Source organism: Solanum tuberosum, unplaced genomic scaffold (genome assembly GCF_000226075.1).
Source record: "Solanum tuberosum cultivar DM 1-3 516 R44 unplaced genomic scaffold, SolTub_3.0 scf00048, whole genome shotgun sequence".
Classification (NCBI taxonomy): Eukaryota; Viridiplantae; Streptophyta; class Magnoliopsida; order Solanales; family Solanaceae; genus Solanum; species Solanum tuberosum.
The window spans coordinates 1,282,538-1,294,531 of record NW_006238976.1 but is presented as its reverse complement, the minus strand read 5'-3'; the positions used below and the strand labels follow the sequence as shown (position 1 = coordinate 1,294,531).

The following is an 11,994-nucleotide window of genomic DNA, read 5'->3' as shown; positions in this document are numbered from 1 at the left end:
TATATATATATATATATTTATTTTATTTATTTTTTAAAAAATAAAATAAAATTGTGGGGTAAATACCAATAAGATCATTTTCATTTGCTCATCTCGTGACTTTTTAACTCTATTTTATGTACATATAGGTCCACTCACTATTTGTTTTGTACATATGTTCAATGTTACTATAATACTTAAATGACAAATTTTGTACTAGAGAGTTGGACTTAATAATTATAATTAAACGTAATTAACTTGCTAAATATACATATCAAATGTGTACCTGATTTTTTGGTTAACAAGATACTTATGATAATATTGACAAGATATTCATGATAGCACTGAAAAATGTATATTTTTTTCTCTTGAAAAAAAGAAGCATCATAAATTGGTGTATAATAAATTTCATTATTCCATATTTCAACCTTTGATATAACTTCTTTTTTATTAGTTGTTTCATATTCTTTTTTACTATTTTTTTTTTGTTATAACATATAACTGCTCTAATTTGTTATATTTGAATTGAGAACATTATTCTACTTCTACGAAATAGAAGTAAGATTGGTGTACACTCGATTCTCTCGGCAATTCATATATGAAACTAGATTAGATATATTGTTATTATTGTAAAATGAATTCCTTTTATTTTTTGTATATGGTGAATCAATTAAAGTTCACATTAACAATCAAAATATTTTCTAATAAAAATGACTTTATATTCATATTTTGAATATTTAAAAGAATTTACCGCACCATCATAACACTCCTCAATCACACTCAAAATGTTTTTTTATCAAGACAGGATAATTGTACTACTGGCTGGATGTCCATTCACATGCCTTCTTAATTTTATGTAAATGCAGATCAAATTTTTTCTCTTCCCCACCAATTAAATCTCATTTTTCCATGAACAAGAAGAACACAAGTGAAAAAATCAAGAAAATGTGAGAATTTTTCTACAAAAAAAATTCCCAGTGTCTTGGTTTTGGCATTCAAATGGAAAGTTAAAGCGCAAAGAACAAAAAGAAAAGCTTCTTCTACTACAGATTCTGACTAGCAGCTACTTTCATTTTAAAATTACACCCTTTTGACCCTAACTTCCCCTATTTCAAACCTTGTGAGTGACCTCCAATTTTTTTAATCACATTTTTTCAGAACCCCACATTGCTTTTTGCAGACACCATTCTTGGGAATTTGACTCTTTTTTCTCACACCTATATACATATATATACACATGCATCTTCATATTGTTGTTGTCAGAGTGCATTTCTCTTTTTTGTTTGTTTCTTTCTTCTTCTTTTTTCACTTTAAGCTTGTGTTAAGCTGCTGCTACTTCCTTTTATGAGGTTTTGAATTAAAGTTGTGAGCTTTAGATTCTTGTGGGTTGAGGGTGTTGTTGGAGAGTTTTTGAAATAGTTGAAAAAGTTTTGAACTTTAGAATCTTGATGCTTGCTTACTTCATCTTATGTGACTTATAAAAGCTAAGTTCTTGAGGGGGGTTTTTTGAATTAAAGTTTTGAGCTTTAGATTTCCTTTTGTGGATTGAGGGTGTTTGTAGAATGTTTGAAATAGTTGAAAAGTTTTGAACTTTAGATTCTTGATGCTCTTTTCTTTTTCTTATGTGTCTACAAAAGCTAAGTTCTTGAGGGTTTTTTTTTGAATTAAAGTTTTGAGCTTTAGATTTCCTTTTGTGGATTGAGGATGTTTGCTGAGTTTTTGAAAAGTTTTGAACTTTAGATTCTTGATGCTCTTTTTGTTCTTCTTATGTGACTACAAAAGCTAAGTTTTTGAGGGGTTGGGGGCATTCAGAGTCTTTGAAATGGTTAAAGTTTTGAGCTTTAGGGAGTGGTGGGGGATTGTTTCTTTGGGTTTCTTGGTGGGATTGTTTCTGTTGTCACAAGGCACTGTTGCTCTTCTTGAAAATGATAAGCAAGCATTGTTGGATTTTGTTAATCAGTTGCCTCATTTGCACCCTTTGAACTGGGATGCAAATTCTTCAGTTTGCAAGAACTGGACTGGAGTGGGGTGTAATGAAGATGGTTCTAGAGTGATAGCACTGAGGTTACCTGGGGTTGGGTTCAATGGTCCAATTCCTAATAATACACTGAGTCGTTTGACTGCATTGCAGATCTTGAGCCTTAGATCTAATGGTATCAATGGCACTTTCCCTATGGACTTTGATAACCTCAAAAATTTGTCTTATCTTTACCTTCATTACAACAATTTCTCAGGTCCTCTGCCTTTTGATTTCTCTGTTTGGCAAAATCTCACCAGTTTGAACTTGTCAAACAACAGATTCAATGGCACCATTCCTAGCTCGATATCGGGTTTAAGTCATCTTACTGCCCTTAATCTTGCTAACAACTCACTTTCTGGTTCAATTCCTGATCTGCATTTGCCCAACTTGCAGCTACTGAATTTGTCAAACAATAACCTTATAGGTACTGTGCCTAAATCACTTCAAAAATTCCCAAAGAATGTGTTCATTGGTAATAATATGTCTTTACTTGACTATCCTGTTTCGAATTCTTCTATTGTTTCCCTGCCTCAGCAACCAAATCCAAAATTCAAGAATGATGGTAAATTGAGTGAGAGGGCTTTGCTTGGGATTATAGTAGCTAGTAGTGTAATTGGGATTCTTGGATTTGGTTTCTTGATGGTTGTTTGTTGTTTTAGAAGAAAGAAAGATGATGGTTCGTTTCCCAGCAAGATGGAGAAGGGAGATATGTCTCCTGATAAGGCGATTTCAAGGAGTCAAGATGCTAATAATAGATTGGTTTTCTTTGAGGGTTGTAACTATGCATTTGATTTAGAAGATTTGCTTAGAGCTTCCGCGGAGGTATTGGGGAAGGGCACGTTTGGTATGGCGTATAAAGCAATATTAGAAGATGCTACCACAGTGGTAGTGAAGAGGTTGAAAGATGTAGGTGCTGGGAAGAAGGAGTTTGAGCAGCAAATGGAGGTTGTGGGAAGTATAAAACATGAAAATGTAGTCGAGCTTCGAGCATATTACTATTCAAAAGACGAAAAGCTTACTGTCTCTGACTATTTCAGTGAGGGTAGTGTTGCTGCAATGCTCCATGGTATGATCACTTTATGCACTCTCTAAATTTTATAGTTTTGAACTTTTCAACTTTGTCACATTTTGTTAGCATATTCATACTGCTCCGTTATTTGCTTTGAATCAGTAGATTAGTTAGTATTTTTGAGTATGATTGTTAAAACAAGTTATTTGTTATCCCAAACTATGTTGACTCTAACTAAGTTGCTACGACTCTTCAAAAAATGCCGCGGGGTGCATGTCGGATCCTCCAAATAGTGCACTTTTAGAGTATCCGACAAGGGTGTGACAACATTCTTGGAGAGTCCGAGTTACATAGTCCCTAAGTGAGTTCTTACAATCAGACATGTTAGTTTAGTGAATTGAAAAACATAAAGCAATTAAAAACAACATAGAATCTTCCAAACTGAAGGCCAACTAATATAATTTGTTGTGTTATGGGTAGGGCCAAGATGGGAATCCACATATATTATATGCTCCATATATTCTCTTTCCAGCTTAATAGTTAGTTGTACCCACAGGATGATAATATATATATCCGTATCAAAAAAAAAAAATGTGGATGATCCTAACATGTGGTTTACGCATCTCTGTGGGGCAGTGACTCCTTTCTGTTAACAAAATAAGCAAAATCCTATCTCTATTTTAAAATCCATACAAATCATTGTCACTTCTCCTTTGTCACTAGAGTCTTTCAGCTATTACACTATTTGACTGAATTATTTCATAGCATGTGGATAATCATTTCTGCTTTTGTTATCTGTTAGTCTTTTGTGTTTCAGTTACCGCATTATTTCGTGTCTTTGTTGTTACTGTTCTTTTTCTTGATGTCCTGTACTGCTTTCCGTATTAATTGACATAATTTCTCCACTGCTGTTCTTTCTTTTTTCATAACTACTTTGATTTGTTGCAATTGAACCGAGAGTCTTTTGGAAACAGCCTCTCTACCTCCACGAGGTAGGAGTAAGGTCTGCGTACACTCTACCTTCCTCAGATCCCACTTGTGGGAGTAAGCCGGTTATGTTGTTGTGGATAATCATTTCTGCTTTTGTTATCTGTTAGTCTTTTTGTGTTTCAGTTACCGCATTATTTCGTGTCTTTGTTGTTACTGTTCTTTTTCTTGATGTCCTGTACTGCTTTCCGTATTAATTGACAGAATTTCTCCACTGCTGTTCTTTCTCTTTTCATAACTACTTTGATTTGTTGCAATTGAACCGAGAGTCTTTTGGAAACAGCCTCTCTACCTCCACGAGGTAGGAGTAAGGTCTGCGTACACTCTACCTTCCTCAGATCCCACTTGTGGGAGTAAGCCGGTTATGTTGTTGTGGATAATCATTTCTGCTTTTTATCTACTTTCTATAGCAAGTCAAAATAGTTCATGATTTTGTCGAGGTCCCAGCGTCCTTTTTCCCAATTCTTTGTCCACCAGGCAAATGCACATGATGTCAAAGTGCATGAATGGCTAAGCTTTTCTGATAATTTATTTGGAGTTGGTTGGCATCTTTCATTACAATTTTCACTGGTGGGACCTGATTTAATTAACTAGGAGTTTAGGTTAAGGAATCCTAAGCTAATGTCAACCTTAATATGCTTAGAATCTATTGAGAACATTACAACAAAATTCTTTTTGGTTATTTGCTTATTTACTCCCCTAATTTTGCTGTTAGAGCTAGGACTTCTGTTTGTTCTTCTCAAACGAAATGAAGTGAAATGGAAACTTGTAGAAAGTGTTATTTCCTTTTGTATCTCAGTTATGCTAACCTAATATTTCATCCGCCGTAACTTTTGTGAACAAAAGGAAAAGAAAAGAAGATCATTTGTGTAATGAGTAGCTTCCCACTTAGATGATAAGTCCTGCAAGGGATATTCTAAACTTTTAAGCACTTCGCGATTTGCTTATTCTAAGTTAAAGGATCGACCAGGAGCTACAAGGATACTGATTACTCTAATATTTGGCATGTTATAGAATGATAATTAAAATATGAACAAATGAGAGACAAAGGATTGAACGCGCGATCCTTTGCTTTTGTTAAAATTGGGATGGTTACCTGTGGTATCAGAGGTCGTTTGGTAGGCAGGATAAGGTGAGATATTCTAGGATTGACTGTGCTACCAGTTATTCTCCTTTTCAATTCTCTACCTTTTGTTAGGCAGTTCATATCATTGTGATCTCTGTGTTACCTGTTATCAAATATTGCTTTTGCTATTCGATCGTGTTGACACCTATTAAAATGCAACTTATAGGTAAACGGGGAGAAAACAGGATCCCTTTAGACTGGGAAACTCGACTTCGGATAGCAACTGGAGCAGCGAGAGGTATTGCTAGGATACATGCTGAGAATGGTGGCAAGCTAGTCCACGGAAACGTCAAATCCTCAAATATCTTTCTGAACTCTAAACAATACGGTTGTGTATCTGATGTTGGTCTGTCAACAATAATGAGTTCGTTAGCTCATCCAGTTGCACGTGCTGCTGGTTTTCGCGCTCCAGAAGTAACAGACACACGTAAAGCCACTCAACCTTCTGATGTGTACAGCTTTGGTGTGTTGTTATTAGAGCTCTTGACAGGCAAGTCCCCCATCCATACAACAAACGGAGATGAGGTCATACACTTAGTCCGATGGGTTCATTCAGTTGTCCGAGAGGAGTGGACTGCTGAAGTATTCGACTTGCAACTATTGAGGTACCCGAACATAGAGGAAGAGATGGTGGAAATGTTACAGATAGCAATGTCTTGTGTGGTAAGGATGTCAGATCAAAGACCAAAAATGTTTGAGGTTGTTAAAATGATCGAGAACGTTCGTCCCACGAGCTTAGAGAATGAGCATTCATCTGAAGGAAAAGCAGAAACTTCAACACCAAGAGCAGAAGCTACACCTGTGCCTGATACACAATCTGATTCTCAATGAGTTGGCCATTTTTATCATAGTTTACCATCTTAATTCATGTTGAAAATGCTTTACTTCACTCTCTCAGTGAAATATTGAATACTTTGTAACTTAATCCAATAGGCACTTTATTTTAAGGTATTCTTGAAATAGTACTTTGATTACAAATCTAAGTTCTCTTTCTCACTCTCAAAGTACCATCTCTTCCATGTTCTTGATGCAATGATCACAAGAACATGGTTGATGTGGGACGAATTCAAGATTTAGAGTCAGTAAGTTCGGAGTAGGTGTGCATTATTTTGTATGCATTTGTATCTTCTTCTTTTTTTCGATTGTAGTAGTACTTGTTTTCTTTCCTTCAACTATTGAGTTATTTGTAATGCTACTTGTTCTCTTCTTAATTGTTGTAAACATGGTTTTTTTTCTTCGCTATTGTTATTTGTTTTACAAATTTTTGATATGCTTACTTGAGTTTATCGGAAATATTTTTGAAGATAGATTTTCGAACTCTGATATAAATTCTATGATCAAACAAACATTTGAAGATAAATATTCAGGATTTGATTCAAAATTTATAATAAGATGCTAGCTAAGTTTGTGTTTATTATTAGGAAAAATACATAATTACCCCAGAACTTATACCAGTTTTTGAAGTAGACACCTAAAGTTTGTGCGAGTTCTATTATCCCACGAATTTATTTTAAAGTAGCATATATACCTCCTTTTTCGGTCATTCCCAGTTGTAATAAGGCAGATGCAAAATCACGCACCAACCCTAATCTACCACATGTCATTCACTATTTAACTTTTAATTCTTTTCATTTTTGTCCTTTAATTTTCTATTTTATTTCCTTTTCTTTTCTTTTTTGTAATTTTTTCTCTTTTAAATTTCTACTTTGCCTCTGATTTCTCAAATTTGTTTTTTTGAATTCCACCACCACAAATCATAGTGACAACACTCCATCATTGCACTACTTAATCACTACTACATCATGACAAATAATCAAATATGAAAATTAGAAGTTCTATCAAACCAAATTAAATCATCATCTTCATCCTAAATCGCCTTCTTTATCTATTAGCATCACCATTTTTTATCTTTAAATTTTAGGAAAGAGAAAACTACTTAGTTAAGTTTTTGAAAAGAAGAAGATAGAATCTAATAATATCGCATTTTAAAATACAAAATTTGAGAAAGAATGGTGGTTTTTAATTTTTGGGCTGTTTGGAAAAGCTTCTTAAAAGGTTATTAATGGTGATTTGGGGAAGATGGGAAGGTGGGTCTAATTTATTAATTAAAAAAATCAAATTAAAAACGCCACATGGTATTTTAATACTGGTTTGGAGTTGTAATACTACTTTTCACGCGTCCAATTTTCGTGAGAACACAATTGCAGTAGAAATGGCTGAAAAAGGTGTATTTATCGTGAATATAAATAGTTTCGTGAGGTAATAGAATCCCCGCAAACTTTAGGTGTCTGCTTCAAAAAAGGATACAAATTTAATAAGGTAATTATGTATTTTCTCTTATTATTAATTTAAGCTGAGCTATTTAAATACATAACTAGTTAATCATAAAATCAATAATTTAAAAATATTTTTCAAGACCCAACACTTGTCAACTATCTAATTATTTAAGCTAGACAAGCTCCATTGTAGTTGTAATTTTATATACATATTTTTATTATAAATAAACAAACAACTAAGCACGTCATATTATCACAAACTCACTTTACTACTGATCGCTTTAACCATAAAAGAATTAATCCTTTTATTTTATGTGTGTTGTGTTAAATGGTGAAGAAAAATGGACAAATAGTTCCCACTAGCTAAATTAGTTTTAATTTGGAAGAATACTTGTTATACTTTTACCTTATATTCAACGCTTACGTTAAATTAATAATACAAAATATATTTTGCGCACATTAAAAATGGAACCATTCCTTCCTCTATTTTTTTTCATTTTCAAACTCGAACTTAAAGCTTTTAATCAAAAATACAAAAATAATTATTTTTCAGACCATAACCTTTCGGGGTAAATATTGAGCATAATTTATAAATGTGATCCTTATGACAATTCGCATAAGATACACTCAATCTGATTTGACGTGTGTTTACTTGATTGAAAATTATATTAACAATTTTTTATTATTTCAAAAAAACAACAGAAAATTTGGATGTATTTGCCACATGTTAAAGAAAGAAAGAAAGGAATCTAAGTGCCAAATATTGAAACCAATAGGGGCGTAACTGAAATTTGTGCAACAAAAATACCAAAAGCCATTTTTTTATATATATATATATAAATAACTGTTCTCAGTTCAAAGCAAAAACTCTTTTCACTTCTCAGAATCGGAAACTTTGTAGGAGGATCTCTCAGGTAAATTCATCATCTTCTTCGATCAGTTCTGATTATTTTATCTGATGTTTTGGTGTTAATTTTTTTGAATTTTTTGTTGTTAATTTTTTTTTCTCATAGGGATTTAGTCGGCGATGGCGTCCAAGCGGATTCTGAAAGAGCTCAAGGATCTGCAGAAAGATCCTCCTACTTCTTGCAGTGCTGGTGAGTTTCTAGAACCTTCCTGAACTTCTGTTTTAAAAAAAATACTTGATATAGTTTGTGTTTCTTCATTTTGCTTGTGAAGTTTAGTTGATTTTTGCTTAGATTTAGCATTTTAGCAGCTCGATGATGTGATCGCACGTTTTTTCTGTTTTTGTGTTCAAATTTCTAGAAACTTCGTTTATTTGGGTTAAAAGTTTCTAGAAACTTCCTGTTCTTAGTTTGAAGTTTAGTTTTATCTTCATTTGATATAGCTTGTGTTTTTTCATTTTTCATGCGAAGTTAGTTGATTTTTGCTTTGATTTTTTATTTTAGCAGCTTGATGAAGTGATTGCGGAATTTTTATCTGCTAATTGTTTTTTTCCTTTTTGATTTTGTTGTATTGGGTGAGAAATAGTCAAGTTCTGTAGGTTGTTCTGCATGATTTTGATTGTGCTGAAAATGAGAGAATTTAGGTTAAGGTGTCTAGATGAACAGATTAGGAACACAAGTTAAACTTGAAATCAGCTTGTTTTTAATTATGTAACTTGGTGGATAATGGGTAACCTCTGGCAGTCTCTACCCTTTTCCACTTAGGGCGTGTTTGGTATGAAGGAAAATGATTTTCTGGAGAAAAAATAATCAGCAAAATTAGTGAGTTTTACTTATTCTTGTGTTCGATACATGAGCAAAGTAATATTATTCGATAAGCATTTGTATATAAATAGGAGGTGGAGGTGAGGTATTGGGGATGGGGGCTACAAAAGGCTAGGTGAAGATGAGTTGTGTAGGCGGGCAGGGAGGTCACAATCAATGTGGAATGCCACTTGTGGTACTTGTTTTTCCTTACTTTCACTAGGGAAGTCATTTTCCTCAATTTAGGAACTTGTATTCCTAGAAAATGTTTTTAATATAGTTTGGCCAATCGAACATGGAAAAATTGGAAAACATTATGCTTTCCTCCATACTGAACAGACCCTTGATCATCAGACTCAGTTTAGAAGGATCAAAATATTGACGTGGTCCTACCACTGATCCCTACCTTTGCCATTTGGACTAAAGCTTTGGGCCCTTGATTACCAACTTTGTGTTCAAAGGGAATGTAAATTATGGTATTTTGACCTGGGTTTTTGTTGCTGATTATAGTCAGATTGAGAAAATAGGTAGAGTGAATTATGATACAAGCTTGTGACTGTGTGGATAGTCGAGGGTTGAAGTTATATGATATGGTCAGAGATGGATCTAGGATTTTAAGTTTTTGGGTTCCTACATTGATCTAAGTTAATATGATCTTTTGGTGTTTGAATTAGTTCTTTATCCTAAAAAACTATAGTCCTTGAACCTTTCCGTTTGTTAGAAAGATTAGGAAGAGTCTGAAAAGAAACATATATTTTGGTTTGGTAAAGGCTAAAAATTTCACGAGACAAGGTTCTAAAACTTGGAAATGACCCGCATAGGTTAGAAATTAGAAGTGCCTGCCTCTTCCCAAGCTTACCATCTCCATACTCATGCTTGAGACTTGTTTGTAGTCTGCATCTGGAAAGTGGATCTCTGATTCTGTGTGCTTTTATCTATGTGCCTTTTCTTACGCAAGCTAATGTAAATATCGCTGTATTAAGCCTAAATCCCCAAATATTATGTGAAAAATTGCCCAAGGTCTGCATTTGGAGATTTCTGATTGTTATGTTCTTGCCTCCTATTGTTTATATTAGGCCCAGTTGGCGAAGATATGTTCCACTGGCAAGCAACAATTATGGGTCCACCTGACTGTCCCTACACCGGTGGACTGTTTCTCATTACCATTCATTTTCCACCTGATTATCCATTTAAGCCACCCAAGGTATTTTACCTACAGCATGAAATGTACACAATTTTTAATGACTTGCTTGATAGGTTCCTACTTATAGTAAATTGTGCAGAGATTCTCTTGCAGACCCAGAGGTGCAATCATTTTCTTGGCTTGTAACTTTGCGATATCATTGCGTAACAAATATATTTGTACATTATTAAATTTTACTAGGGAGAGAACTGCTTTTTAAAAACATAAAAAAGGGAAGCTGGGTCCTTTGGAGAATGTTGTGTTCTATGATGCGTCTTTAGTTCTTATTCTTCTTTTACACACTTTTTCCTGGACAAAAATCCATGACTAATACAAGATAAATGTGCAGGTTGCTTTTAGGACAAAGGTTTTCCACCCGAACATCAACAGCAATGGTAGTATTTGCCTTGACATTCTGAAGGAGCAGTGGAGCCCAGCTCTTACTATCTCCAAGGTGAGGTTCATTTCCTGTATTCGTGCTCATGCTGATTTTATCTTTTGATTTTTCTTCTTATTTACGTCCCCCAAGAGTTCTGAGGTCTAAAACCGTCCCTGTTTGGATAGAGTGCTCACATTAGTTATCAAGTGTATATCGATGATCGACTATCTGGACTTTAACACATCAATTATCTTGTTCTCGTTCTAGGTTAACATAAGTGATTCAAACATAAGAGATAGAAATATATTCACCTAATACACTGCTTTTACTTTGTAGTTTTTTATGGAACATCTTCGATATTTTGAGATTGAAGTTGTGTGAGAACCAGCACCTTAGTCTTTCCCTTTCCTAACTCTAATAAAAAATGACTACCTCGTTCCTAATGAAGCTCTTTCATCAGTTGAAAATGGTTACTGTTCCTTGTATCATAATATCTTTTAAGCATAATCGATTGATCAAGTCCGTTCCTTGCAGGTGTTGCTGTCCATCTGTTCTCTGCTAACAGACCCTAATCCTGATGACCCTTTGGTGCCGGAGATTGCTCATATGTACAAGACTGATCGAAACAAGTATGAAACAACTGCTCGGAGCTGGACCCAAAAGTATGCCATGGGTTAGTCGCTGTTGCGATGCATCTATAGAGGGTCTCCTTTCCCTCTGTGTTTTTGGGCATTATCAGTAATGTGTTTAGATATGAAGTGTTTCTTATGGCTTAATGGGAACAGTTGTGTTTTTGTCTCTTGAAACACAAAACTTTGCCTTTTGGTTTGTAAAATCCAACGGTTATGCTACTCTATGGATAGGTCAAAATTAAGCAGTTTGACCATTTTGTATGTGAATGAAAACTCTATGAAGATGTTTCCTTTGAATATGAATGGTTTCATTCATTTTTTATTTAGTGTTCGGGAAGTAAGTAAAAAAATTTCCCAAGAGTATATGTGGGGAATGAGGTGGCGGAGGGTGACATGGTCAAGGGATTTGGGGGTATTGGGTGAGTGGATAAGGAGACGATGAACTTGAAATGTCATTAATGAAATTCGTTTGTCTTATCTTTATTTAGGAAATCACTTTTAAGTAGGTTCTTTTTTCTAAAGAAAATGTTTTTAAGAATAATTTGGCCAACCAAAATCGAGTGAACTGAATAAGTTTGCTGTCTCTCTATCCCCTCCACCTTCAAGGATTCTGCAGAAGTAATAGTTTTTGCCTTTTATCCTCAATTAATCCAGCTCAGTATAAAAGTGTCCATTGATCACTTTTCAGTTTTGG

The 11,994-nt window shown here is 34.3% G+C and overlaps 2 protein-coding genes across 2 annotated transcripts; both read left to right on the top strand.

Moving 5' to 3' along the window:
- The first annotated feature begins 791 nt into the window (after window positions 1-791).
- LOC102599670 (probable inactive receptor kinase At4g23740) lies at window positions 792-6,332 on the top strand. Its single transcript, XM_006343833.2, has 2 exons — window positions 792-3,065; window positions 5,288-6,332. Exons 1-2 carry the CDS (start codon window positions 1,802-1,804, stop codon window positions 5,950-5,952), a joined length of 1,929 nt encoding a protein of 642 aa, XP_006343895.1. The 5' UTR covers window positions 792-1,801; the 3' UTR covers window positions 5,953-6,332.
- A 1,869-nt stretch (window positions 6,333-8,201) lies between these two features.
- Window positions 8,202-11,620, top strand: LOC102599342 (SUMO-conjugating enzyme UBC9-like). Its single transcript, XM_006343832.2, has 5 exons — window positions 8,202-8,311; window positions 8,411-8,494; window positions 10,183-10,310; window positions 10,639-10,743; window positions 11,203-11,620. Exons 2-5 carry the CDS (start codon window positions 8,425-8,427, stop codon window positions 11,344-11,346), a joined length of 447 nt encoding a protein of 148 aa, XP_006343894.1. The 5' UTR covers window positions 8,202-8,311; window positions 8,411-8,424; the 3' UTR covers window positions 11,347-11,620.
- The last annotated feature ends 374 nt before the right edge of the window (window positions 11,621-11,994 follow it).